The sequence below is a fragment of the Gobio gobio genome, assembly GCF_949357685.1.
Source record: "Gobio gobio genome assembly, chromosome: 12".
Lineage (NCBI taxonomy): Eukaryota > Metazoa > Chordata > Actinopteri > Cypriniformes > Gobionidae > Gobio > Gobio gobio.
This window is the reverse complement of record NC_137105.1, coordinates 54,197,407-54,221,064: the sequence shown is the minus strand read 5'-3', so window position 1 is coordinate 54,221,064 and position 23,658 is coordinate 54,197,407. Positions and strand designations below refer to the sequence as shown.

The window sequence follows — 23,658 nt, the reverse complement described above, 5'->3', positions numbered from 1 at the left end:
TACTTGGGACACAGGTTTAAGACTAAAAAGTAACATGAGTCATAACCATGGATATTCCAGTTTAAGAGTATGCATGTGACTGAAAGTAAAAACTTACAAACAACATAATTTGTTAAGTACTGTATGATGTCCTTGCATTTTTTTTTTTTTTTATGTGAGACTGGATGTTTGTTTATGTAACACAATAAATGTTTAAAAATGTAACATGTTTTTGACCATTTATTTAATAGAATTAAGGAAATGTAAGAGTTATATAAAGCAAGTAACAACAATTTATTTTAAATGAGTAAAGTTTATTCAATACACAATCTTAAATAACAGTTAATCAATTCACATAAAAGTTATTTAATTAATTCACGTCAATAGAACATGATGGTGAAGCTTAAATAAAATGTTAACTTTTACATTGGATTTATGTGATTAAATTGGATGGAAAATTGTCATCTAATTGAAATACATAAGTTTTAACTTTTGGGGTTAAATATTTTTTTGAGTGCACAGAGAGACTTTATCAGACCTGTATATATTAGGTCTATAAGATATGAATCCCTGCAGTGGTTTCTTGTTCTTGATCACATGAGAGTAAAACTCATAGAAAGCAGCGAGAAACTCCTGGACGCTCAGATGAATGAAGCTGTAGACTTTCCTCTGATGAATCACAGATTCCTCCTTAAAGATCTCAGTGCAGAACCCAGAATGCACTGCGGCGTCAGTGACGTCTATGCCGCTCTCTCTCAGGTCCTCCTCATAGAACATCACATTGCCCTTCATCAGCTGTTTGAAAGCCACTTCAGCAAGTTTCACAATCACTTCTCTGTTGGATGGCAGGAGTTTCTCTGGATCTCTCTCTTCATACTTCTGATTCCTCATGTTGATCTGAATCAGCAGGAAGTGGATGTACATTTCAGTCAGAGTTCGAGGGATTTCTGCACTCAGATCTTCTTCCAGGAGCTTCTGAAGCACAGTGGATGAGATCCAGCAGAAGACGGGTATGTGGCACATGATGTGGAGGCTTCTTGCTCTTCTGATGTGTGAGATGATTCTGCTGGCTTGATGCTCGTCCCTGATTCTCTTCCTGAAATATTCCTCCTTCTGAGGCTCATTGAATCCCTGAATCTCTGTCAGACGGTTGATGTATTTGGAGGGGATCTGATTGGCTGCTGCTGGTCTGGAGGTGATCCAGATGAGAGCCGAGGGAAGCATCTCTCCTTTCATGAGTTTTGACATCAACACATCCACTGATGAAGTCTCAGTCACACCAGAAACTTCCTTTGACATCAACACATCCACTGATGAAGTCTCAGTCAAACCAGAAACTTCCTTTGACATCAACACATCCACTGATGAAGTCTCAGTCAAACCAGAAACTTCCTTTGACATCAACACATCCACTGATGAAGTCTTTCTGAAAAGTTTTCTTTTCATGATCTTTGACATGAACTGAAAAACACATTTTGTCTAATTTACTTAATCATATTATTTGCAATCTATGCAACAAAATTGTGTTTCTCTTCTTATAAATCAGTCAATTTACCACAAAAATATACAAAAATAAAATAAAATTGTGTTTTGTGATTTGATTAAAGAGGCAGGGTCTCAAGTGCACACCACTGTTGTTAGGGAGCCATATTAAAATCATTTTGAGATTACTCAATTGGGTTACTTAAAAATTACTTCATCCCATGATGTGGAAATTATGTGAACAAATTATGTCTGTTTAACTTCATTGATTCATGTGGAACCGATGTTCATGATTAAATCCAACTGTGAGGATCTCATAAGTAACCTCTTATACTTGTATAGGCCCCATGTTTGTTTGGTTTATATTACTTGTATACATGTTTATGTTTCTTATTGTTTGTACAAATATGATTTGTGGTTATCTTTTTCTGGTCTAAAAGTGCACATTTAGATTAGAGATAAGACACCAAGAGTTTTTGTTTTATTTCTTTATTTAGAACTGCTACATTAGCATTATGGTGACATTTTCTAAGTTTACCTTTTGTCTCCTGGTTCATGGCTGCAGCATGGTTCCGGGGGTGGGGTTTAAGAGGAAGTGCGGCCTTCCTGTTCCTCATTTTATGCCATTCTGAGGGATTCTGGGTAATGTAGGCATAGCCTATTGTCCAGTGGGAGCAGGGGGGGGTCATTGTTTCATTGTTCCAGTTGTTTATGTTGTTAAATGTATTGTATTGTTTATTATTTGTATTTTGGTTCTTGTAATATTTGTTATTTGTATTTTGATGTTTTATTTCCACATGTTAAGGTTTATTTATGTATTTATGTGTGTATGTGTATATACACTGTCTATTCCTTTATTGTGAAATGGTTGAACCCTGCAGCATAAGAGGATTCAGTTTGTCTGTTCTGGGAGGGCTGGTGAGGGACTTCCGTGAGGAAGGTCACCTGTAAGGTTCCGGCATCACGATGTGGTGATGGCAAGTCTGTAAATAAAAGCTTTAAGCTGACGACAAGCAGTGTCTCCTGCCTTTTTCTCTGGTCATGTCCTCACAATATGGTGGCAGCGGTGGGATAATCCAGAAGAGGAGCATTGCTGTGTCAAATTGACAGGTGTGATGGCACCAAAACGGGCACGTGCTGAGACACTAGCTCGAGTGAACCCCGGAGAAGATGGGGAGGATGATGGGGCTAGTGGAGGTGTTGTGGAGCTGATGTCCTCTGAGAGTTCTTCGAAGGACATGGCTGAGCTCAAGGATATGTTCCAGAAATTTCTGGTAGATCAAAAAGAGCAAACCAATCGTCAAGGACAAGAGAATGCACGACAAGAGACAAGATGGAGGACCATGCAACATCAGTTTCGTTTACTGCAGGGAGAAGTGAGCCAGCATACCTCACTGGGAAATCCGCCACCTGGGGAGAGTGAGGGTCCAGACACTTCGTCTAGAAATTCTGATGGAGTTCGACGGCCAATTGCTGGGGGTCCATTGAAAGAGCCAAAGATGCAGCAGCTCAGTGAGATGGATGACATCGAGCATTATCTGACTACCTTTGAGCGAATTGCTACCGTGTGCAAATGGCCTCCAGAGGATTGGGCCATTCGACTAGTTCCTCTACTCACTGGCAAGGCCCGGGCGGCCTATGTGGCTATGGATGTGGCTGAAGCGAGTGACTATGTGGAGGTGAGAGAGGCAATACTGAGGAAATATTCTATCAATGCTGAGACCTATCGACAGAGGTTTCGTTCCACGGAGGTGCTGATGGAGGAATCTCCCAAGGAATTGTATGTCCGGTTGAAGGACTTGCTCTACAAGTGGGTGAAACCTGCAGAGAAGACCATACAGCAGTTTGCAGAGACTATCATCTTGGAACAGTTTTTGAGAATGTTGTGTCCTGAACTACAAACCTGGATAAAGGAGCATGATCCATCTTCTGCTGAGGAGGCCGCCAGGCTGGCGGATGTCTTTGTGGCAGCCAGGCGAAGGACTGAGCCTTGGAGCTTTGCTCACTGGAAGACGGCAAGAGACAAGCTTTCCTATCGCAAGACAACCTCACTGCTAGAAGAGGGTAAGAGTGTGGGGGAAAGATTGGTGAAACAAACAGAAATGTCTAGCTTAACTACAGTGGGGACTATTAGGTGTTTTAGTTGTGGCCAGTTAGGCCATAAGAAACCAATGTGTCCAAACCTGAATAAAAAGCTTACCAATGTCTGTTATGTTCCACGGATAATGATACCCGAATCTCGCATTACTCCAATACCCAGGGATGTCACAATTCCTGTAGAACTGAATGGTAAAAAGGTGATTGCTTTGGTAGACACAGGATGCACCCAAACTTTGGTAGAAACCGATCTTGTATCTGGATGTTTTATGGAGAGTGATTCCCCTGTTATGGTTAAATGCATTCATGGTGAAGAGCGGTCGTATCCGACCACTGAGGTATATTTAGGGGTTAATGAGCAATCCTACCTAATGAAAGTGGGTCTAGCACCAAAACTGCCATATCCTGTGATCATTGGTCATGATTTTCCTGTGTTAATGGACTTACTGCAGCCAAATAATTCCTGTAATATGGTGTTAACTCAAGATTCAAGATTCAAGATTCAAGAGTTTTATTTGTCACATACACAGTTATATACACAATATACAACTGGCAGTGAAATGTAAACAGGTCCGCTCCATGGACAGTGCAAATAACAGTTACAAGAAATTAAATAGAAATAGAATAAAGTTAGAATAAAAAGTATTAACATAAGTAGAATTATAAATAAATCAAGTAAAAGATAAAAATAGGAAATAAGATAAAAATAAAAATATAAAAAATATGTGGATGATAAGTGAGATAAACTGTAGACTTAAAAATAAGTGGTTAACATAAAATATATAATATGTATATATAAAGAAGTATAATGTGCAAGGTTTATTACAGGTTGTTACGCAGTAACAATAGGGACGTAACGTAAAGTGCAGTGCAATTGCAGTATGTGGATGTTAATGTTGAAAGACCGTATGTTTATGCGTGTGCGGGGGTGAAGTGAGTCACGTGACTGAGTTCAGGAGTCTGATGGCCTGGGGGAAGAAACTCCTCCTGAGTCTTTCAGTCTTTGCCATCAGGCTACGGAAGCGCTTACCAGATGGCAGCAGGGTGAAGTGAGAGTTTGCAGGGTGATTAATGTCTCTGATGATTTTAGTAGCTCTACCTCTGCAGCGTTTGGTGAAGATGTCCTGCAGAGACGGGAGAGCTGAGCCTGAGAACTCGTGCAAAGTCTAAACAGAGCCAGGAGGTGAATGAGACAAACTCCTTGACATGCCTTCCTTTTTATGACTCTGATATTCCGACCCATCCAGTGAAACCGGTAAAGTCTAAAGTAGAAAAAAGAGTAGACAAGTTCAAAGGAACCGTGGTGCAAGTCACAGAGGGGGAAGGTTCACAAAAATTCAATTTGGAGTGGCAGATCCCTGCTAATATGTCTGAACTACAAAAAACAGATGTTGAAATTGGTCCCATGTATTCTAGAGTAATAGCAAACCAAGGCAGAGAGATGGCCTTTAAGGGTTCCACGTTTTGTCTAAAGAATGACCTTCTGTATTGTAAGACCCAAAACAGACTACAAATGGTTCTTCCCATGAGTGTACGCAATATGGTGTTGAAAATGGGGCATGCTATCCCCTGGGCTGGTCATTTGGGCCGTCGTAAAATGTATCACCGAATCAGTAAACACTTCTTCTGGCCAGGGATGACTAAGGATATAGCTGTGTTTTGTAAGACATGTCCAGAATGCCAATTTACAGCCCCTCTGGTTCCTCCAAAAGCTCCCTTGATACCTTTGCCCATAATAGAGGTCCCTTTTCAACGGCTAGGCATGGATATTGTTGGCCCGTTAGAGAGGAGTAAAGCAGGTAACAAATACATGCTAGTAATTTGTGACTATGCAAGTCGATATCCTGAGGTTTTCCCTTTAAAGAATATCAAAGCAAAATCTGTAGCCTTTTGTTTGGTTCAATTCTTCTCTAGAGTAGGTTTCCCCCAAGAGATCCTGACCGACAGAGGAACCAATTTCACTTCAAAGTTACTGCAACAGGTCTATCAGTTGTTGAGTATAAGAGGTTTGAAAATCCCACCGCTGCCACCATATTGTGAGGACATGACCAGAGAAAAAGGCAGGAGACACTGCTTGTCGTCAGCTTAAAGCTTTTATTTACAGACTTGCCATCACCACATCGTGATGCCGGAACCTTACAGGTGACCTTCCTCACGGAAGTCCCTCACCAGCCCTCCCAGAACAGACAAACTGAATCCTCTTATGCTGCAGGGTTCAACCATTTCACAATAAAGGAATAGACAGTGTATATACACATACACACATAAATACATAAATAAACCTTAACATGTGGAAATAAAACATCAAAATACAAATAACAAATATTACAAGAACCAAAATACAAATAATAAACAATACAATACATTTAACAACATAAACAACTGGAACAATGAAACAATGACCCCCCCCTGCTCCCACTGGACAATAGGCTATGCCTACATTACCCAGAATCCCTCAGAATGGCATAAAATGAGGAACAGGAAGGCCGCACTTCCTCTTAAACCCCACCCCCGGAACCATGCTGCAGCCATGAACCAGGAGACAAAAGGTAAACTTAGAAAATGTCACCATAATGCTAATGTAGCAGTTCTAAATAAAGAAATAAAACAAAAACTCTTGGTGTCTTATCTCTAATCTAAATGTGCACTTTTAGACCAGAAAAAGATAACCACAAATCATATTTGTACAAACAATAAGAAACATAAACATGTATACAAGTAATATAAACCAAACAAACATGGGGCCTATACAAGTACCCAGATAGCAAAAAATATCGGCACGGCTTCTTTTTGCCGCCGGCCCTAAGCTGTCGGCTATAGGTGCGTCCCGCTGGCGGTGATGAAACGTTTGCCGCCGAATACGTCACTCCCATTTCTTGCGAGATGCCGCGGCCGACTAGCCGGCGGGCCGCCGGCTTCATTTTCTCTGGCGGTTGCCTCCGCCTAATGGACCGCGGCCGGCTGGCGGCAAGCCGCTGTGAAATACAAGGATTTCTACTCTCAAATTCGACCAGCCACGTTGGCTATGTTTGGCTTGTTGGGAAATAGAGTGGAACTGACAGCATTTTAACTAGTTCTCACATTTGAAGCGATTATAAAATCATAATAGCCTATATGTGAATTATATCAAATATTAGTTTTTTTTGCTCCAAAGCCATTAGGGTTTATAACAGATTCTTGACTCTTGATTCCATGATAAGGTTAGGTTTAGGAAATTACATTTAAATTTTCACTTGATTATTTGCATGTCGAGTGTGTTTAAACAGTGTTGGTCAATTTGACCCATAATGGATGTAGGCTAATACTTTTTTTTTTTTTAGCATAATAGGAGGGTTAAGAAAGTTTGAAAGTTCATTTTAGGATAACACTTATTTTTGTATTGGCCTTTTTTCTATTTCTTTTTGGACTGACTTTAAAATAGACATGACAAAAAATTAGAACTAACTTCATGACATTTTACTTTGTTTTCAAAACCCATATTTTTCTGAAAAACAAAAATATATTATTAATTATTTAGGAAAAATTCTACATTCATAAGACAAGAATAACTCAAAAGAAGCCCTCTAATATTACCTCTTATAAAGCTGATTTTTACAATATTTGAAACCCTCTCAAACATGAGGTCGCAAAACAAAAAGCTTACAAAAACAGAAACCTGAAAGCTTTTCAATTTCATGTGACTGCCTTAATATTATAAAGTATTTTCTATCTCAGAATTCTTATTTTTATTATTTATTTTATATACAGTGTTACATTTGTTGTTATTCTTTGTTCTACATATTCGGAACTGTACCACAATGCTTTATTATTTTTATTTTTCTCTCATTGTACTTTTTGTATTGTACTTGTCTATACATGTACTAATTTAAATAAAAATAAAATAAAAAAAAACAGAGAAGTACCTCCACCGGCCGAGAGGGGCAGTATACTTAAAAAAGACGGAAGACAAACCGGTAAAACATACAGATTTACCAACAGCGGCCGCTCATCACATGGTTTTAGTATTTGAAGAGAGGAGATCAGAAAATATCCTCGACTACGAGCGTTTAAGTAAGTACATGTTTCCTTTTTGTGTCACACAATATTATGTTCATTTTTGATGTATAGCTATACCGGTAGGTTGTTTTAATTAGTTTGTTCAGACACGCACGCTGATATAGTGCACAATACACAGTGTTAGCTAACACGTGCTGTTTCGCCTTTTTTACACACTGAGTTCAAGCATGTTCTACATGTTAAAATGTATCTAGCTACTGTAGGTAAGTTAGCCAAAGCTTTACATCTAGAAAGACTTAAGTTTAACTTTTGGTGTTTTCTAACAAAACAGAATGATGTATATAGGTTATTTAAATTATTTTGTTAGTCCGAACAAGCATGCTGCTAACGTTAGGTCAGTTTTAGCAAGTGTTAGCTAACATGTGCTGTGTTGCTACTGTTCTTCTAGCATTTAAGGTCATTTATGAGTTATTTCTCTGAACTGCTGTACTTATTATGTTTGAGGACAATGCAGTTTACTTGAATCACTACACTGAATGAATACATTTTACTGTTCCACATTTGGCTGACCAGTTTTTCCCCCCACAGCATAGCTACTGTATATTCTGTATTTAACGTTAACAATGCGGTTTTGTTCACATTTTCTTGCAGATACCTTGACCAGAGCACAATCGGTTATCTTCATCCAAGAGACCTATTGTTGGACAATCGTTTCGGCTTTCAAGGTAAATAAATTGTTAGTCACAATGTCTAGTTACTGGGCTATAAGGAGAAGAATATTGAAAGGAGTTGAGATGGACAAACAGGAAATTGCAGATGTTGGAAACTTTAACAGTATGGAAAATTGTGCCTGTAGTTGTTGTTATATATATATATATATATATATATATATATATATATATATATATATATATATATATATATATATATATATATATATATATATATATATATATATATATATATAATTAAAATAAAATATTTTTTATGTAGATTTCCAGAATGAGAACCAAGCCCTGAGGGAAAGCAATGCACGAGCAGGTGAGAACATGCACTCTTTCTTAAATTTTACTTTTTTGACTGTGATGTAGGTCCAAAATTACCAAATGCCTTTCATTTTGTAGCTTCGGATGACAGCGGCTCACTTCATGAGCAGGTGAAGCAAGTTGGGACAATGTTGACGACGTTTGCTCGTACTGGGCAATCAGGTACAACTTGCAAACAACACCTGTGGTTGTTGGTTTAATTCCCACTGGGGCCACCTGTACATGTAGTAGACCTAGTTGTAAATGTCATAGTTTAGTAGTTGAGGGACCAGGACTGACTGCTTTATTCTTTTATTCTGTGAACCCCTGTAGGTGCAGATCAGACCCTAATGCTGCGACGTCTTGGAGAGTTTGGCGATGTTGTGCATAGCATGGACAACAAAATGGACACTATGCTGCAACATTTCAGTGCCAATGTGTCTTTTGGAGAGTTATCCCTGCCAGGGGGTCTGTTACTCCCCCTAGACAACCCATTTGGCGTTGCTTGACAACAGTTTGAGGCAGGATAAAGAGCTCCAGTAAGTGTGCTGATTTTGTTTATAATGCTGTAGGGTAATCTAAAAAGTAAAATTTAAGATTGTACACTGCATATTCTACAGTCTGAATCACAGCCTGTCACATTTTTATATTTATGTATGAGAAGCTTCAGAGATATGTAATTTGTAACACTTTTTTGTATTTTCAGCTTCGGTTTTTGGCAATCAAATGTGGGAGGGACCTAAAGACAACCGTGTGGCGAATGCTTTAGAGTATCTTCTCTAATCACCTTTCCATTAATACAACCTGGACGGGTGTAGGGGATAAAGCATGTTTTAGAGACATGTTCCTGAAGACCATTGTTCAAAGTAATATATATATAAATATATAAATTTGTTATATATTTAAGTAGATGTGTGTGGCCTTATGACATTCACATGGAATGACAGATCTGTATTTTCTACAGGAGCCATCCGGAAGAACCCGGCAACCCAGGATGCCACTGATGAGGCGGTCCAGGTTAGCGCTATGCGTTACCTGAAAGGAGCATCTGATCGTGAAGGTGGAAAAAGACGCCGCACAGCTGAGAGGGACCCACAGCCGACCTCTTACACCTAGGCTGACTACTGACACCTGGAACCCTTTCTTTATCCTGCAGTCAGTAACATCAAGACCCCTAAAGAAGCCAGAAGTTTCAGGCTACACTCACCCAATCCACACTGTTCACTGTGGAAATTACTTTTTTTTTATTCCCTGTGACCCTGCCTTGAAGGCAGCTCCTTGGATAGATATGGGATGGCGAGGTTGTTTGTCCTTTATATAGGCGCACAAGAAATCACTGAAGATAAGCCAATTTGCGCTGCCTCATTCTGGAGGTCGGGGAAAACCGGAGAACCCATAGTCAGGCTTGTTATAATGTTCTGTTCTACTACTGTTCTATTCTTCTCCAGAGCTTTACTCTAAATTATTACCATTTATGCTATTGTTAGAAATGGCTTGTTAAATGTGATGTTATACCTCGATTTATTTGGTATCCTGCACATTCTTTGGTACCAAATATCCTCATTATTTGATATAATATTTAATGGTAATTCTTTTCATCCCAGAGCTGACCTATTTGTTATTAACAAATATTGTAAGTGTTATAATTTGCTTGTAAGGCTGTTTTTTTTTTTTTTAAACCAAAATTTAATTGGAAACATGCAGGTTCTTTAGTAAAAATGTTTTTTGTTATTTATAGGCCTATTTAAGCTTATTTATTGTCTGTTATATTTAATTTATATTATCTTGTATCATTGATAGTTAATGTACTTTGAAATGTGGAATAAAAATGCCAAATGGGAATTTATCTGGTTTGTTCAATTATTATCCATCATAAACTGCATGTTACAAATATATGAATAATAAATAAATATATATATTATTTATTACACAATAAGCGGAGGCAGATCGTTCGAAAAAAGCGTTTGCCTCCGCCGGGCCGCCTTCTGGTATAAAGGCGGCGGAACGGCGGTTTGCCTGCGGGCCGGCGGCGGTACGAAGGCGGTAGGAAGCCGGCTGCCGCTTTTAAAAAGCGGCTGCCGCCGGCGGTGCGCCGTCAAACGTGTTTGCGATTACGCAATTCTGACGCTTCTACAGCCGCCGGATCACCGCCGGTGGTCCGCCGACTCATTGCTATCTGGGTATAAGAGGTTACTTATGAGATCCTCACAAGTGGGATTGGGAGCAGTCTTGAAACAAGAGCAGGGAGGTGAGTTTCATCCTGTTGCTTATTTGAGTAGGAAACTGTATCCTCGTGAGACAAGGTATTCTGTCATTGAAAAAGAGTGTTTAGCCCTGAAATGGGCTCTTGATTCGTTTAAATACTACCTGTTGGGACGAGATTTTGTAGTTGAAACTGATCATAGAGCGCTTCAATGGATTGACAAAATGAAAGATACCAATGCTCGTGTAACTCGTTGGAGTTTGGCTATGCAACCTTTTCATTTTATAGTACGACATCGGCCAGGGTCGGAAAACGTGACCGCTGATTTTCTCTCTCGCTTACCTTGCGAGAGTTTGGGGGAGGGGGAAGATGTGAGGATCTCATAAGTAACCTCTTATACTTGTATAGGCCCCATGTTTGTTTGGTTTATATTACTTGTATACATGTTTATGTTTCTTATTGTTTGTACAAATATGATTTGTGGTTATCTTTTTCTGGTCTAAAAGTGCACATTTAGATTAGAGATAAGACACCAAGAGTTTTTGTTTTATTTCTTTATTTAGAACTGCTACATTAGCATTATGGTGACATTTTCTAAGTTTACCTTTTGTCTCCTGGTTCATGGCTGCAGCATGGTTCCGGGGGTGGGGTTTAAGAGGAAGTGCGGCCTTCCTGTTCCTCATTTTATGCCATTCTGAGGGATTCTGGGTAATGTAGGCATAGCCTATTGTCCAGTGGGAGCAGGGGGGGGTCATTGTTTCATTGTTCCAGTTGTTTATGTTGTTAAATGTATTGTATTGTTTATTATTTGTATTTTGGTTCTTGTAATATTTGTTATTTGTATTTTGATGTTTTATTTCCACATGTTAAGGTTTATTTATGTATTTATGTGTGTATGTGTATATACACTGTCTATTCCTTTATTGTGAAATGGTTGAACCCTGCAGCATAAGAGGATTCAGTTTGTCTGTTCTGGGAGGGCTGGTGAGGGACTTCCGTGAGGAGGGTCACCTGTAAGGTTCCGGCATCACGATGTGGTGATGGCAAGTCTGTAAATAAAAGCTTTAAGCTGACGACAAGCAGTGTCTCCTGCCTTTTTCTCTGGTCATGTCCTCACACCAACACACCTTTTTTTTCACATCAGAAACTTCCTGAGCGTCTGAAAACCTCAGTGTGATTCTGCTTTCATCCAGACCATCAAAGATGAACACAACTTTACACTGCTCATAAATCCTTGAGTCCAGATCTTGAAGTTCAGGATGAAAGTCCAGCAGAAGTCTGTGAAGACTGTACTGATGATCTCGGATCAAGTTCAGCTCTCGAAATGGAAGCACAAACATGAAATCTACATCCTGATTGGCTCTTCCCTCTGCCCAGTCCAGAATGAACTTCTGCACAGAGACGGTTTTTCCGATTCCAGCGATGCCTTTAGTAAGAACAGTCTTGATCTGCTCTTTCTCCTCACGTCCTGGTTCAGGTGAGGCTGTAAAGATGTCATTGCAGTAGATTGGAGTGTCTTGTGAGTGTTGTGTTCTGGCTGTTTTCTCCATCTGTAAAACCTCATGTTCTTCATTCACTCCTCCTCTCTCTCCCTCTATGATGTAGAGCTGTGTGTAGATCCTGTTCAGGAGGGCTTCATTCTCCTGGAGTTTCATTCCCTCAAATAATCTCTCATACTTGTTCTTCATGCTGGTTTTGTGTCGGTCTTTGACTCTCTGGAGTTTTTTGTCTCTGGACAAAAAATAACAGAACAGGTTAAAACTTATGTAAAATAAAGGATTTAAATATATAAATAAAATTCAAATTTAAAATCAAAACAGATCAATCTTGTATTTTCTGTGTAATTAATGCATTCATGTCAGTTTCAGTTTAACACTTTCCACAATTGATCCAGAGCAGCTTCACAGAAAACAGAGAAGTAGAAAAACACAGAGAAAAGGAAAACCGTGTCTTTCAATCCTCCAGCGAGCAGCTCAAGGTGACAGAGACCAGGAACAAACTCACTAAGAGCTTTAAGAGATGATGAAGAAACCCAAACCTCATCCTCAATCTGACACCAGAGATTCTGTCAGACAATAAGTGTCTTATATCTGGACATTGGGGTCAAAGTTCATCACTGAATGTTTGTCCACAGATTTGAGGAATATTCAGAAATAAAAACCGAACTCATCTCTCTGTGTATTCAGTGTGTTTCTGAGTCTCTTATTAAATGTCGTCTCTAAGTTACACTAGAGCAGTTAAAGGGATAAAGGGACCCGTTAAATTCACCCAAACATGAGAATCCAGTCATTATTTACTCAACCTGATGTTGTTCTAATGGCTTATGATCTTCTTTCTTTTTCAGGCCACAAAAGGAGAAATGTTGATAAATGTCCTGCTCGTGTTCGTCTGCATAATGGCAGTAAATACTGACCAGCTTCAAGCTTTAGAAAAAGATTCACAGAATGATCCCATCAGACTCGAGCTCTATAATCAAAGTGTTCTGAGGGGATATGAGAGTTTGGTAAAAAAAAAAAAAAAAAAAAAAATTTTAATAATGTATTATTTATCTAAAGTCCTGGCCTTGTCTGTTGGTCTGATGTGAGGCAGGAAAAGCACACAAGAAGAAATCAAGATGAATAAAGACACAAACACCAGAACTCCACAGAGATATTCACCTCAGAGATCAGCATTCTGGGATACTTTTGCAAATTTTCCATTAGTTCTGTTTAATGTATTATATTGTCTCTAATACTAGATCATATCTCACCTCTTCACAGACACACAGCTGGGGTCAGAGGTCACTGCTTCACTGAATTTAAGAGGTTCTCTCATGGATCCGTCACTCCTCACAGACACACAGCTGGGGTCAGAGGTCACTGCTTCACTGAATTTAAGAGGTTCTCTCATGGATGCGTCACTCCTCACAGACACACAGCTGGGGTCAGAGGTCACTGCTTCACTGAATTTAAGAGGTTCTCTCATGGATCCGTCACTCCTCACAGACACACAGCTGGGGTCAGAGGTCACTGCTTCACTGAATTTAAGAGGATGATCCATGGATCGGTCACTCCTCACAGACACACAGCTGGGGTCAGAGGTCACACAGCTGGGTTCTGCAGATGAAGATCTCTCACTGCTCCCTCTGTTCTCCATAATGACGAACTGACTTCAGACCTGCACAGAGAACAAATCACACATGACAATATAAAAAATATACATCAATTTTAAATTATTGATTATTTGCCAATAATATCAATTATACTTTAAAAAGGTAGAGAACTTCAACCTCAGTCTGAATGTTTTAGGCCAGGGTTATTCAAATCTGCCCTGGAGGGCCAATGCGCTGCAGAGTTTAGCTCCAACCCTGATCAAACTCACCTGAACATGCTAATCAATGTCTTCAGGTTCATTAGAAAATCACAGGTAGGTGAGTTTGATCAGGGTTTGAGCTAAACTCTGCAGCGCATTGGTCCTCCAGGGCAAGATTTGAATAACCCTGTTTTAGGCAAACAATGTGTGTGATGTGACACACACACACACACACACACACACACACACACACATCTCGCAAAATCAACACTTCATTCAAAACTATTTGAACTTTTTCTAAAACTGGTGCTTTTGTGTAGTAACTCTACACACACACATCAAATGATTGGCCATACACACACCAAACTACACACAGATGTGACAAATGTAGTGAACTATAATACGTGACTGTTACACATCTGTGACTTACAGTCTCTGACAAACGCTTGGAAACATTAATAATGTTTAATGTTCCTGAGAGAGTCTCTTCTGCTCATGAATCTGATCATAACGTTTTCCACCTTGTCTTAATTAAATGTTTTAAACTGGTGTGCTGTTAACTGACCTGCCTATATATGGCCTAGTTTTGGATATAATCAGCCATTATGGATTCCAAAAGAAAACCTAACTGGTGGGAGGAAGAAGCGATCGCTACCTCTTGCTGAATTAGTCGAACAGCGGAAACACTATAAAAGGCAAGTTCAGCCCAACATTATCCAGCGCTGAGAAAGATGACGTCTGCTCTGTCCAAACAATAGCGTTTGATGACCTGCTCATTGTCAAACATTTCAAAAACATTCTTCCTCTTCTAAACAGATTCACACACGTCTCCTCAGTGCCATCACAAACCCCTACTGGCCACTGAGACCTCTCGAGCTCTTAAAGAACTGGGAGAGGAAGAGGGATTCTCAGCTTTAGGACATTTGATAACTTGCTTTTGAAAGTAGGAGTAAATTTCATGAATTCTCAGCACTTAAGACTAAAATGGCCCTTTGAGAAGCTTGATAAATACGGGCCCAGATGATCAACACACATTTATGATTATCAGTGTTGAACAGTTTCATAATGAAAGTTCAATGAACAGCATTTATAAATAGAAATCTTTTGTAACACTATAAATGTCTTCACGGTCACTTTTGATCAATTTAATGCATCCTTGATGAATAAATAAAAGTATAAATTTCTCTCTTTTTTAATCTTACCACAAATATTTGAAAGATATCTTATTTTCATAGGTTCTCATATTATCAGGAAACATTCCAATCATATTTTATACCAGCTCTTAAAAAGTTAAAAAGCAAGCGCTGACAACACCTAATGCTCCAGACGCCATCTTGTTTTTTCTTCAAGACTGCTCATAACATTTAAGTTTGTCTCATAAAAAAAGGTGGATTGTCCTCATATGAATCTAATACGACACAACAATACGACACAACTCCCTAAAATGGCCGTTAAACTGTAAAGATTGAGTTTAATATGATCACACACAGAAAACACTGCACAATAATATGACATGATATCAGAAACTGATGAATGAACTTACCGTAATGTGATATTTATGGCCGTTTTTAACTCCTGGAAATGAGACTTTACATCTCGTCAGAATCGAGTCTTTCCTCTCAGTTTGGACTCTCAGGTGTTTCCTCAGAACGCGCATGCGCAGGAGGCCTCAGGTGTCAACAACACATAAACCCCGCCCATCTCTCTTCTTCTGCTCTTAGTGTTCTGTCGCTCGTTAAATGTGTTTAGCGCCTCCTCCTGTACTGGAGATGTCATTCATTATTAAATTCACTGCACTTCCAGTTTAGTTATCATTTGTTTCACTGTAATTCTTTATAAATTAATGTTTTTGTCATTAATATACACTCCACATTTCTTTACATTTCCCTCACAATTATCTGTATTTGTTTTATTAATGATAAATAGTGTATTACATTCTCTGATGTCTTGTTTCTATTTATGAATGTTTATCTATATTGGATTTAATTTCTCCAAGAGGAATCTCTATTCTGTCGTTCATTTGATGGTGTTTGGTATTAACATCTGAATGTTTAGTGATTTTAAGTCACATCTGCTAAATGAATGAATGTATTAAAGCTTTCTGTCCTTTTCCTCCATGTTAGGATTCTTGTGTTTGTTCACATTGCTGAGAGAAATCAATAACATGAACACAATATCATTTCTTTATCGCAGGTCAACAACAAACTGAACTGAACACGAGCCGAGAACTAGTGATGGAGAAACGGAGCTTTTCCAAACTCCGAATCAACTGAACCGATTCATTGACTCAATGATTCACTCTTGTGAAGCGCTCGAGACACGCTGGCGACCCCTGCTGGTCAAAACTGTGACACTGCAATGACAACTCAGACCAAACATGTTTGATGAGACTCTTTATTACACAACTTTATTACATTAAATATAATCCACCATTAAATATGAAGTGTCTGTTTAATTTGTGTAATTTTATTAATTTGTAGAGCTTGTTGTGTGTGTTTTATAGGCAGGCCTTGGAGACAATTCACTTTCACTCATGTTTTATTATGCATGTATACTGAAATTCATTAAAACTGAACCGACATGACAAAACTGATCCGATCTGTTAAACCCATGTGTGATGAGACTCTTTATAAAAGAACTGCACGTTTTCATGAAAGTGCAATTTATCACATGTGATCTACCGTCTGTATAATTTGTGCTTGTGTTTGTGTGTTTTAGGGCTTGGAAGCAATTCACTTTCAATATTTCTATGAGAACCCATGATCCAGTGTCTTTCGAAGTTTTGAAATTGCACCAAAGCTATTAAAAACTCAAGTAAGCTGATATTTCCCCTTAACCCTTGAACCCATAACATGTCTCATGACTGTTGTGTTTGCTCCAGGGTGTGTTTTATTGACATGGGATTGATCAGAAACCCAGTAAACACTGTGACATTTTCTGAAACCCAGATCCACTTGTGCTTTGTGAGTAGCATATAGACTCGATCCCCTTTCTCCAACAGCAGCGTTAAGCCGTTTCCTCCGTTCTCTGGAGGAGAAGCTTCACTCTTGTAATGAACAGCTGTTGCTTCTTGCTTTCCATTCCTCATCAAGACCAGCCTTGTTCATGTGTAACTCCACAATGGTAGAAGAAACTGCAATAGTGAACTCCTCGTAGCGCTGCTGTGAATATCCCTGTTAAAGCGTGACACAGATCTCCATGGAACAGCTGGACATGCATTATACACGTGTGTTGATATTGTTTTCAGCGCTGTGGATGAACAATACCTGTGGCCTGGTTGTAGGCATCACCAACATTAGTGTAGACATTCTTGTAAACCAGTGTTGCATCTTTGTCAATTGGTCCAAAGAAACCCTTGGATCCTAATGAAGCTGAAAACACCAGCTTTGGCTTGTCTGAAGAGAACATACGCCTTCTTAAAATGAGGACAATCGGCTCAGTAGCAATGCAAACAAATGATATCGGCCTAGAACACTTTTTCAAACACATTTCTGTACAAAACAAAGATTATTGGAGCGTTTTATAGGGGAAAAACTAAAAACTATTTCAGTCTGTCTACTTCAAAACTCCATATTTAATTCAATGGGATTCATGACATTTCTTTGTCATTATTTTTGAAAACTGTAAATGCTCCAGCAATAGTTTTTCCCCAATAGATATTCTAGCACACAGGTCTTCAAACACATCAGTCTCACCTCGGCTTTCCTTCTTGAGTTCCTCAATCTGAGCTTCACTGTCAGCCAGTCTGAGCTCCAGAGCTTTGAGTCGCGTCTCCATTCCTCCAAGATCCTTCAGTAGTTCTGCACATATTCCCAGAGGACAAGTACGCGGGTCGTTTTCATCTTTAGTGCTCAATTCAGAGGCCACCAGTTCAAATATAAGACATTTGCACAGAAGCAGAAGAACTGCTGTTGTTAAGCTCATTCTTAATGCTAAAGTGTGTTAGAGATGTGTGTGCTGTATTCATCAGAATGCCACAAATCTGACGCTTTTATACCGTCATCTGCAATAATTCACATGTGATGGACAATTTAGCCAATGCCAGGCAAACACAGCATATGACTGTTTCTCAAAAACACTGTTGCTCTACATTTGTGCTTATTGTTTCACAAATGGAGGCAATATTGACAGACTAAAGCTGTGGATGTTTTCTTTGGCAGCTTCATCTGTAAAAACACTGAACTCTGGACGTTCACTAATGCTCACAAATCTGTGTTATAGAACAGCACTTGTGATATGGATGAACACATCTATATTATTATCATGTAAAGCTGTTTATTTGTAATGTTTTTAGAATATCATGTGTAATATTATAGCCAGTAAAAGGGGGGATTATGAACAGAACAAATCTCTGGAAATCCCCTTTGAATCAAACCTTTGACTTGTGCACTATGGGATGGCAGAAAGTGTAAAGTGCTTGATGTCCCACTGACACCTGTTGTCTTGATCATGCTCATGTGTTTGATGATAGTCATTAGTTTGGTCTTTATAGCTCTCGTGTTCCCATTGGTCTGTGTTTAGCTTTGCCCGTGTAAGCACTGTTCCGTAAGTTGACGTGAGCCGAGCCATGTCTTTGTTTGCTTTATGTTTGCTCATGTTTGGGAAATAAAGCTGCACTGGTTCTCCAACATGCCTGCAGTGACTCATGACAGAACGCTGGACTGTCCAATATGAGCAGCAGTTTGAGTATTTCACCTTCATCAAGACAAACATCAGGAGAACATCAAGCACAAAGAACATCACAGGGACGCTCAGAGAATGCTGGGAGAAGTTAGAGAATGTTGTTTTCTCTCAATGTTACGAGAATGTGTTTGAACTAGGAAAACATTACAAGACATTATTTCAGGAGCGTTTATTACTAACATTTCCACAACTATTACATAACGTTAGTGAAAGTTCTCGTTCCTCTTTTCCTGTTAGCTGGGTATAAACAGAACACACACACTTTTTCTGTTGTGTTGTTTTCCACACATCTTGTTAGATTTGACATGTGGGATGTTTTTTGGGTGACCAAGCTTTTCATGCTTACTTATTTATTTTACTATCATTATTGTATTATTTTACTATTATTTGTTGTTTATAGTTGCTGTTCTTCAGTTTATTGTATGTACTTCTGCTGTTATTTTATTTTCTCCCTTCATTTGTAGTTCATATATGAATGCTGCTTCAACACAATTCACATCATATGACAGATTCATAATTGTATTTCTCTTTTTATTTATTTTTTATACTTAGAACTATCCTTGTTCTGTTTCCATGGCCCTTTTTATTAACGAGAGACGGACTATAATACATATATGGGATATTTCAATGGCATCTGTAATTGTTTGATGTTTTCTGTTTATGTGGAGGAAAAGAGAAAAAGATTTGACTTGTGCTGTCTATTTATGTTTGAGTTTGTGTTCTTGCTGTAGAAAATGTAAGCTTTGCTCTTTATGACTCCATGTTTTGGACGGTGGACCTCCAGAGACTCTCACACAGTTTAGTGGAACTACTACTACTACAGTAAAATGGGAATCTTAAAGTAAAGTTTGATCTGTTATTTGTGTGTTCAAATATTTAATGTTCTTACTTTACTGTGAAATCCAGACCTGTGGCTGTAAGAAATGAACGGCTTACATTTGACGTTCAGACGTTTTCATAACATTTTCAGAATTATAGAATGGACTGTTCCTCTAACGTTCACATTAACCAGGAAAAACATTGAGAAATAGCGTTTTCATAACTCAATGTGAATGTTAATCATAGAGCATATTTCTGTCCGCTGGGGAGGAGTGTGTTGAGGAGTGGCTAAAGTTATCTCAGGGGGATTTTAATGATCTGGCCTTGAAGGACATTTCTTAAGGCTATCGCTGGTCTCTGGAGCTCTGGGCCTGGTTTATCAATCTAACGCAGAAACCAGCGCAGAAATCATCTCACCACAGGGTTCACGTGTGATTCATCAATCGCTCGTTTGCCACCAATCCCATCGTACGAATGATAAATGTGGCGCTAAAAACAATCGGCGTTCATATCTCCTCATCTTCCAGAACGCTTTGCTATATTTCCTGCACTTCTTTATCATCTTGTTGAGATCTCCATACACTGGAAAAATGTACCGTAGAATTCATCCTGGCAGGAGCTTTTGGAGGATCCTCATTGGCTGCTGCTAACCACTCCATAGCAACCAAACAGAGCACCCTAGCAACCGTTTAACAAGACCTGTATCTCTGCATTAGAACGTTGTGTAAAGATGGGAGTCGGATCTTTGACTCGTGCTAGCAAACTGGACTTTCAACATGCTAGACATGCTAGCAGTGAATAGCTACATGCTAATGGAAATTAGCTTAGGGTTAAAACATGATGAACACAAGTAAAAGTGTTAGCATCATGCTAGCTAAATAGTAATCGTGTTAACATCATGCTAGCAGCATGCTAATCTTGTTAGCATTAATGCTAGCAAAATGCTAATTGTGTTCAAGTCTTGCTAAAAACATGCTAGCAACATGGTAATCGTGTTAGCATCATCCTAGCAAAATGTGAATTATGTTAGCATCATGCTACAACATGGTAATCGTGTTAGCATTAATGCTATCAACATGCTAATTGTGTTCACATCTTGCTAAAAACATGTTAGCAACATGGTAATTGTGTTAACATCATGCTAGCAAAAGGCTAATTATGTTACTATTATGTTAACAAAATGTTAATTGTGTTAACATCTTGTTGAAAACATACTGGCAAGTATGTACAGTAATGATGTTAGAATTATGGTAGTGTGACGAGTCTCTCTGGGCATATCAGCGTCGCCCTGGCAACCAACGCACGGCACCTGCACGTCCTCATCACGGGCTGATCGGTCACAGCTGCAGCCGATCAGCGAGAGGCTGTAAAAGCCGCTGCCGCCCTCACTTGAGTAGACACCTGTCTCATGCTGAACGTGCTGGAACTAATCCTCTTTCTCTTACCTCACAGAAGGCAGCGAGTGACCGACAGCCCGATTGAGCACGCCTGGACACCCACCTTCACGAGCACGAGGACTTCACAGGAGCACCAGCCACGACGACAGCACACACCTTTGTTTCACCATTTGCACCAATTCCCCGAAGTATTGTCATTAAATCCACCCTCCGGGGTTCACTTTTCACGAGCAACCTTGTTGTGTGATTTCTCACCCGTGACATCTGGTGGAGAATGCGGGCAACTGCATGAGAAATCACACACAAGTGTTTGCAGTTTTCACCGCACTCAAATATATTTTTTGTTCTCTTTCTGTTCACCACCCCAGCACTGATCGGCGCTCTCTCTTCCGTTGGAGATGGAGGAGATACTGAAGCGCCTCACCGAAGTCAGCATCCGCCAGCAGCAGATCGTGGAACATCTGGCCACTCGGCAGGGCAGAGCTGAAGAGGAGATCGCCGCCCTTCATGCCCAGGCGGCCCAGCCAGTTCCACTACCTGACCCCCGCATACGAGCGACTCGGCTGCTGCCTAAAATGACGGATCACGACGATGTTGAAGCAAATTTCCAAATTTTTGAAACAACGGCCAATCGGGAAGGATGGCCGATCGAAGACTGGGCTTCCGCACTGGCTCCTCTCCTAACCGGTGAAGCCCAGCGAGCTTATTTTTCCCTTCCTCCCGCGATCACGAACGACTACAGGGAAGTGAAACGAGAGGTCCTCGCCCGGTTGGGGCTTTCTCCCGTCTGCGCAGCACAACAGTTCCATGAGTGGGAGTTTAAGGGTCGGATGCCAGCGCGGGCCCAGGCCGCTGATCTCGTCCGGTTGGCTCAACACTGGCTACTCGACGGGGAGCCCACCGCAGGTCAGGTAGTGGAACGAGTGGTCATCGATCGCCTCCTCCGCGCCCTGCCTCGGTCCCATCGTCAGGCGGTGGGTATGAGGAACCCCGCCACTTTCCTCGATCTGGTGGAGGCGATCGAGCTGGCGGATGCGGTCCAACAGCGGGAGGCCGGAGAGAGAGCGCCGCCATTTCCCCGGAGGGTGGTCCAGGAGCGACGCACGCCGGAGGGCACCTCGCGCGCAGTTGGCAGACCGGCAGTTCCGTTTCCGGTGGACGAGCCCATGCCCACCGCAGAACCAACGACGGCCCCGCGGGCTTGGCTGGCGGGCTGCATCGTACATCAGCACGTCCCACCTGCGGCTCCAGCGGCGGACGTCCAGCTGAACGGTCAGCCCATCCGGGCGCTTCTGGACTCGGGCAGCGCAGTCACCCTCATCCAGGCTCGTCTGTGTCCGCCTCACCCTGGCCAAAAGAGTTACCTCCCGATCACGTGTGTGCATGGAGACACCCAACAAGTACCCGCTCGCCGTGTGAACATCGCTGCCGCCCATGGCACCTGGCCCGTCGAAGCCGGATTGGTAAAGAACCTACCGGTCCCACTGTTGCTTGGAAGAGATTGGCCAGGGTTTGGCCGCCTGCTCGCCGCCGTTGCTCAGCCTGCCAGCCCGGAACGGAACTGCCGCCGTCGTCGCCGGCCACAAAGATGTCGTCACCGGCCGGCGCTGCTAGCTTCGGACAGTGGGAGAGATGGTGAGTCCCCCTCGTCAAATTCTAACCTGTTCTATGATGTGTTCCAGCAGGCCAGCGAGGGGGGCTCTTTTGCCAGAGAACAGCGGGAGGACGATGGCCTAAAACACGGCTGGAGTCAAGTTAGGACTGTGGACGGAAAATACGTCCTCCCACGGCCCCATCCTCTCCCGCACTTTGTGGTCCGAAGCGGTCTGCTGTACTGCGTGGCTCAGCGTAGGGGGGAGGAGAAGGAGCTTCTGGTTGTCCCGCGGACGAAGACGGAAACCATCCTCGAACTCGCCCATTCCCATCCGATGGCAGGTCACCTAGGAGCCGCTAACACCATCCAGCGGATCCGGGATCGCTTTCACTGGCCGGGTCTGGACGCGGATGTGAAGGGGTTCTGTAAGGCCTGTCCGACCTGCCAACGAACGGCGCCCAGGACTCCTCCCCCCAGCCCGCTGATTCCCTTACCCATCATCGAGGTGCCCTTCGAGCGCATCGGAATGGATCTGGTGGGGCCGTTGCCTAAGTCTGCCCGAGGGCATGAACACATCCTCATCATCGTGGATTACGCCACCCGGTATCCGGAAGCAGTCCCCCTGCGGAAAGCCACAGCGAAAGCCATCGCCCAGGAGCTGTTTCTGTTGGCCAGCCGGGTCGGCCTCCCGACCGAGATACTGTCTGACCAGGGAACCCCGTTCATGTCCCGGCTAATGGCAGACCTCTGCAGGCTGCTGGGGGTGAAACAGTTGAGGACCACTGTGTACCACCCGCAAACCGACGGACTCATGGAACGCTTCAACCAGACTCTAAAACAGATGCTTCGAAGAGTAGCGGCGGAGGACAAGCGGGACTGGGACCTGATGATCCCCTACGTCCTCTTCGGCATCCGTGAGGTCCCGCAAGCCTCAACTGGTTTCACCCCCTTCGAGCTCCTCTTCGGTCGCCAGCCCCGGGGCCTGCTGGATGTGGCTCGGGAGGCCTGGGAACAGCAGCCTGCCCCTCATCGCACGGTCATCGAACACGTCACCCAGATGAGGGAGAGGATCGACCGTGTCATGCCATTAGT

At 41.5% G+C, this 23,658-nt stretch overlaps 2 protein-coding genes and 1 long non-coding RNA gene across 3 annotated transcripts in view; 1 reads left to right on the top strand and 2 right to left on the bottom strand.

Annotated features, from left to right (window-relative positions):
• The window catches only part of LOC307135121 (NLR family CARD domain-containing protein 3-like), a gene marked incomplete at its 3' end in the record, with an annotated part of 233,210 nt that overhangs the window by 141,558 nt on the left and 67,994 nt on the right, over positions 1 to 23,658 (bottom strand). The window lies entirely within an intron of this gene.
• On the top strand, positions 6,533 to 10,460 carry LOC307135163. The gene is made up of 6 exons (XR_013817636.1): positions 6,533 to 8,279; positions 8,548 to 8,595; positions 8,679 to 8,762; positions 8,913 to 9,118; positions 9,286 to 9,445; positions 9,544 to 10,460. It is a non-coding gene; the product is annotated as an uncharacterized lncRNA (long non-coding RNA).
• On the bottom strand, positions 11,344 to 15,726 carry LOC307135147 (uncharacterized protein). Its single transcript, XM_079831351.1, has 3 exons — positions 15,617 to 15,726; positions 13,532 to 13,938; positions 11,344 to 12,513 (listed from the first exon to the last, which is right to left on the bottom strand). The coding sequence occupies exons 2-3, from the start codon at positions 13,915 to 13,917 to the stop codon at positions 11,847 to 11,849; spliced, it is 1,053 nt and encodes a 350-aa protein (XP_079687477.1). The 5' UTR covers positions 13,918 to 13,938; positions 15,617 to 15,726; the 3' UTR covers positions 11,344 to 11,846.

Bases quoted from the DNA above. Each gene is read 5' to 3' on its own strand.
- LOC307135147 (XM_079831351.1), bottom strand. From the start codon at position 13,917: ATGGAGAACAGAGGGAGCAGTGAGAGATCTTCATCTGCAGAACCCAGC. The intron at 12,514-13,531 runs GTGAGATATGAT...TTTTTTGTCCAG, and splicing joins AGCTGTGTGTCTGTGAAGAG to AGACAAAAAACTCCAGAGAG.